Source organism: Opisthorchis viverrini, assembly GCF_000715545.1.
Source record: "Opisthorchis viverrini unplaced genomic scaffold opera_v5_540, whole genome shotgun sequence".
Classification (NCBI taxonomy): Eukaryota; Metazoa; Platyhelminthes; class Trematoda; order Opisthorchiida; family Opisthorchiidae; genus Opisthorchis; species Opisthorchis viverrini.
In genome coordinates, this window is record NW_008752198.1 from 90829 (window position 1) to 95986 (window position 5158).

At 42.6% G+C, this 5158-nt stretch overlaps 1 protein-coding gene across 1 annotated transcript in view; it reads left to right on the forward strand.

Moving 5' to 3' along the window:
- Positions 1-3486: 3486 nt before the first annotated feature.
- Positions 3487-5158, forward strand: part of T265_15483 (hypothetical protein) — a gene marked incomplete at both ends in the record, with an annotated part of 73075 nt that continues 71403 nt past the window's right edge. The window contains one exon of the mRNA XM_009178330.1: positions 3487-3569. Coding sequence (XP_009176594.1) covers positions 3487-3569 — 83 coding nt within the window. The remainder of the gene's footprint in view (positions 3570-5158) is intronic.

Sequence of the window (5158 nt, forward strand, 5' to 3'; positions counted from 1 at the left end):
GTGTTTTCTAGTAGTAATTATAGGCCACTCAGTGTGGACATACTTGAGATCTAGACAGCAGGAAATTTCCCCAGTATCCTCAGAGGCTGCCCATGGTAAATTATCGCCAGCAGTACTGCAAACGCGGACAAGCTGTCTGACCGCGAAAAAGCTGAGGAGTAAGAAGCACCGCAAATTTTAAATTGACGAATTAGGAAGTAACAAGAAATACACTCATCTGCAAATCAATTTGGTTTTCACGGGTGACTCAATTAAATCTCTCGTTTATGATGTTCTCCAGCTGAATGGGCTGTCAAAGAGTTTTCAGGAACCTTGTGAGTAGTTTCCTTTAGAATGTAACAATTTCCGCGTGCTGGTTAACATAAAACTAGTCTATTCTGAATCATCCAAATCATACCCGAAGCTCAGACAGCAAATGAATGTTCATCGATTCTATATCTTCAGGTTATCTTAAACTACTTGGAAACCGAAAACAAAGCGAGCGTTTGACTGCTACATATGCAGTTTAAGTAGATGGACGCCCAAAACAGTTGTGCACTAACGTGGGCTGCCACGTCTTGCTTCTGTATTGATGATTAAGTTATCACAGGCCAAATGCTTTGTATCACATATTTCCTGACGCCAAGGACTTGTTTATTTCTCGGAAACATCAGGTATTATGCAACAATTCTGACGCCCGAGACAATTGTCAACTGGGAAATCGGAAGTCATTCATACCACGTATGCTCCCTGAGAGTACACTTACCGAAAGTCCAGACATTTTGAACGTGTAGATTAATCGATGTCAGATTGTAGACAGCACCGAGGTCCACGTAGTAGTAGGGGAACTCAATGGCATTTGGTGCAAACGGCCTTATCAGGTCTCCATCCACCAGACGTTCCAACCACTTCCCATCGCCCGAAAGTTTCTTTCCGAGCGCAACATTTTCAGGAGCATCTGAGCCATAATAAAACAGTAGGAAAATAGTTGAACGTATGCAAGTTTTATAGACTGTTGTTGCGTAGAATCCAAGTGTGCTGCATGGACGGAATCGAAAGCCTGAGCGTCTGGATTAGTCATGATTTTTTTGCGCAAATGGTCGTGCACCAACTCAGAATTATGAGCGTGTCCTATTATTCAACAGATTCGACACCCTGAGTGAGCATTTGCTAAGGAATACCTATAGCTGACCAGTCGTGGTTCCTGGAACGTTCTGTTTATCCCCTATTCTCACAGACAAAAGGAGATCATTGAAGTACACTTACTTTCCGCCAATACCTGGCAACATACCGAGAACAGGATGATCAGCAACATTGTGTGTTGCTTAAAACCCATGGGAACAACGAGTTTATTTATACTTGAAAAAAGAGCAACCTGAGTAAATTTATGTTAATCAAAGTTTGTCCTGAAAATGAGGACTATGTTGGCAGGCAACGCCGAATTCCTATTACAACCGTAACATTGACTAACTTGTACTACTAACCTTCCAGTACTCTAATGCTAATTGACTTCAGCTTAATCTACTGTTCAACGAAAATCACACTATCTTTATGGGATTTCTCTTCCTTGAGTTCATGGAGATTACTGTGGTCAACTTACCTTAATCACTCCGTTGGTTATCGATTAAATAAAGCTGATTTGTTGACCTTGTCCTGTGTAATGTCCGGTAACGCCGTTCACCTCCGCTTTACGCAACTGAAAAGTGGATGATAAAATTTCCATCGCAATCGCCCCTGATATCCTATTTGAATTGTTTGTATTGCTGGTAATTTAAGAATTGTGGTCTATCCTGCATGAATATTATGCCACTTGAACTGTAAATGGCGATATTCCTGGTGATTGGGTATGAAACATCCTCAATAAAATTGTTCACGCCAGATGAGCAAAGGTCATACGATACGTGGGGCCTATGCTGATGAAGCGGAAATGCAACTGATCTAAACGACAGTGGTGTACAAGTCGGCATGACCTGGTCCGAACAAAGATACATCCCCAGGGAACCTGTGAACCAGCTGCGCGGACTACTGTATCCTCCTCGCGTGGGAATCTTGTGTTTTGGGGTACACCGGTTTTCAGGAGTCCAGTTTTAGCAGTGCTTCTGGGTGCGAGTAAATGATGGGTTAAATGACTGCGAAATTCTGATACGAACGTAGAAGAGATGAGGCAATCGTTTTCATTGCTTTGCGTTTCCTGAGTTCTTGACAGTGGTGGATTTGAAAAGCAGAAAAATGATCAATTTGAACAAATAAAGTGGTGACGCTACTCAAATCCTGATCATTTCTAAATGCAGGATCGTCATCCCTGACCGTTTCGGCTTGATTGAAGTACGGTTCCAGCCCAATTCGAAGGCTTTATTGTTGCTTCAAAAGAAAGATAACTCAAGTTTGGCGTATTTTGATCACGACAGTTTTCCGCTGATTCTACAGATGGAGATACTGGGACACTTTGGCCTAACTCTAACTTAATGGAGTTCCCTGTGATAAGCTTTTGTTTCGCTAATGTATCTTCTTATCTGGTCAGTCGATCAAATGGGTTGAAGTGAAACGTAGCTCTCACTTGCATTGTACACCTGCACCTACTCCTGAGTCTTTCGCATTTGCCAGCGTTTCTGTCATTCTTAAAGCGTTGTTTAGGGTCTGTGTGCGCCTCCATGACTTCCAGTTGCCGGCATGTAAATTTTGTCAGCAGTAAGGCGTGCTGAAAATGCTGAAATGTTGGAGCATGTCCTTCTTTATTCTTTTTTTCTTTATTCTTCAAGCAATCGTCTCCTACACCATATAATCTTGAGCTAGAGAAAAACGCTGAACCTGCCTTGCCTCGGCTGCGTTGGTGCTGACGGAAGTGTAATGTAAACTGGTCCAGAATTGGCTTGTATAACCCCAGAGAGAAGGGGGATCCGAAATTCAAGTAAGTTTAAAAATGACGAATACATGGTTCACCAGAATCTTGTTGTTGTTCAATATTATATTTGAATAAGTAGACAGTCAATACAAATCTACTTAAAACGCGTGTTTCTCACACTCTGAACTGCACTGTGCTAGGTATACGCTCATAGAATAAATAAACTCTGCTTTCCCATCAGTCTGCATTGATCACAAGTGAGTAATCCAAAAGGGCAGATCTGATCGTTTATGTGGATTCCATCCGGTATAGCACGCTTAGCCGTGTGGTGCACTTAATTTCCGCACCGTGGACATCGTGTGGCATAACAGCAAGTTCACGATATATATGTTGAGTAAAAAGTGAGCTATCCGAGCACGTTTACAGCAACGTGAACTGCACACCTGATGTGGGAATTTCTGGTTTTGAGACGCATCGTTGACTCTTACAGATGGAGATCTGTGTCTCAGTAACAGACGCACGCAAGTTGAAGCATATTTTTTCGGAGGTTGATGAGTGATTATTTTTACCTAGTTCTTTGGATAATGATTTGTACGTGCAAAGGCGCCTGTAGTAATGGCAAACGAGTCAATCGTCAATGATACGTCGGAGACGGTTTGGAAGAAATGGCCGACGAGGATAAATGCCGAAGTTCTGCCCTAGCCGAAGTATACAGCTACTTTGAAAGTGCCTACCAACAAATCCTGACGTATGTTTTGGCGCCTCACACAGTCGGAGGTGCAAACTTGCCCAAAATAATCAGGGCCGCAGCATTCGATCAGGTCACGCAAACGATTACTGAAGGGCGTATCAGACAAATAATATTTCGTGTGTCCGAGAGAGCATTTCTTCGTTTCTAGCATCTACCAGCTTTCAGAACCGGATGGGGACTGCGTAGCATCACACGTGAAAAGACCACTTGGGCTTTGGCAAGCAAGGATGTATTCACTCCATAATCCGAACGGTATCATACTCAAATTAAACACCTTATTGTCTTCTGATCGCTGCAAGCTGGTTGCTAACATCTCAGTGGCTTTGTCATCTGAAAGCAATAGTTGTACAAAAACGTCCAAAAATGCTATGGTTTAAGCGCCATGTGCGGTGAAAGTTTACGAAGGAGCCTCACAGAGCACAGGTGATCTTACATACACGGGTGGTCTGGCTCTCATCCCAGCATGCAAACGTAATGTGAGTTACAGTTTGTCTAATCAGTTGCAATTCTGGTGGTTTGCAATGGGATATTAGTGTCACAGGCTTCGTCTGTCCTCAAGATTGTCAGACGGCGTCGTCTGCCCGAAGGGTCATCAGTGCAGCTATTTGTTCACATTTTGTGTTGTTGGCTAGAGTGAAAAAAAACTTGCTTGGTTGCACAACTTTAAAAGCGTACATCAGGCAGACTGTCACACAACGAGTCATATTTTCCTTAGTCATTCTTTTTGTAAGCTGGGCTCAGTAGTGAAGAACTTTGCGTGTCGTATGCTCTTTTATTATCTGCCCAAAGCGCCTTCAAAATGTTTATTCTCTGTAACATTGATCTTTCAATCTGATGAGCTGACATTAAGCAAAAGAAAATTCCCGGTGGCTTTGGGGGTTTGGTCTTGTTGGGTACCATCCCGTCAACGTTTATCTTCAANTTATCCTAAGACAAACAATGAAAGCGCATCCTAACCTGCCGACGCTCGTCACTTCACACAGCGCCTTGACCGGAGGTCACTTCAAACCCAAACACGTTTCACCGTGCAGGAAATGTCTGAACTCAATATCGTTTTGGATTAGGCGACAAGAAACAGGCCAGATTTCAGCCCGCTCTGTCAAGACCCGCATTCAGTTCAACTGCGTCCTACAAAACTCGGCCGCATCTACTACAACTTATCAAGAGAAGAACTCGATATGTCTTCTTCCTTTTTGTGTATTATTCAATTGTACTGGTGTCTCTGGTAGCCACTATACTTAACTGTTTATTGTTAGTGTTATCCACCTTCTGACATTACTTCAAGTAAAGGATAATGGCACTAACAGCCTGTCAATTGATAGCAAAATTCTGAACGGTGTGAAAATTAATGTCTAACATTACGCCGACTTGATATCTAACTCAGTACACGAAAGCAAACCCGATGCTTGATTTTTATGATAGACTCGGATAAGCAAGCATGTGGATATTATGCCGGGATCTCTTGTGATTGCTTCTTGCATGTAACTCACGGTCGAATGTGGACCTAGCGATAAAATAATGTTTACTTATTACAAATCGTGTGTCATGCAAACGAAAACTTACAGTAAACATTCGGTGCTATCTAA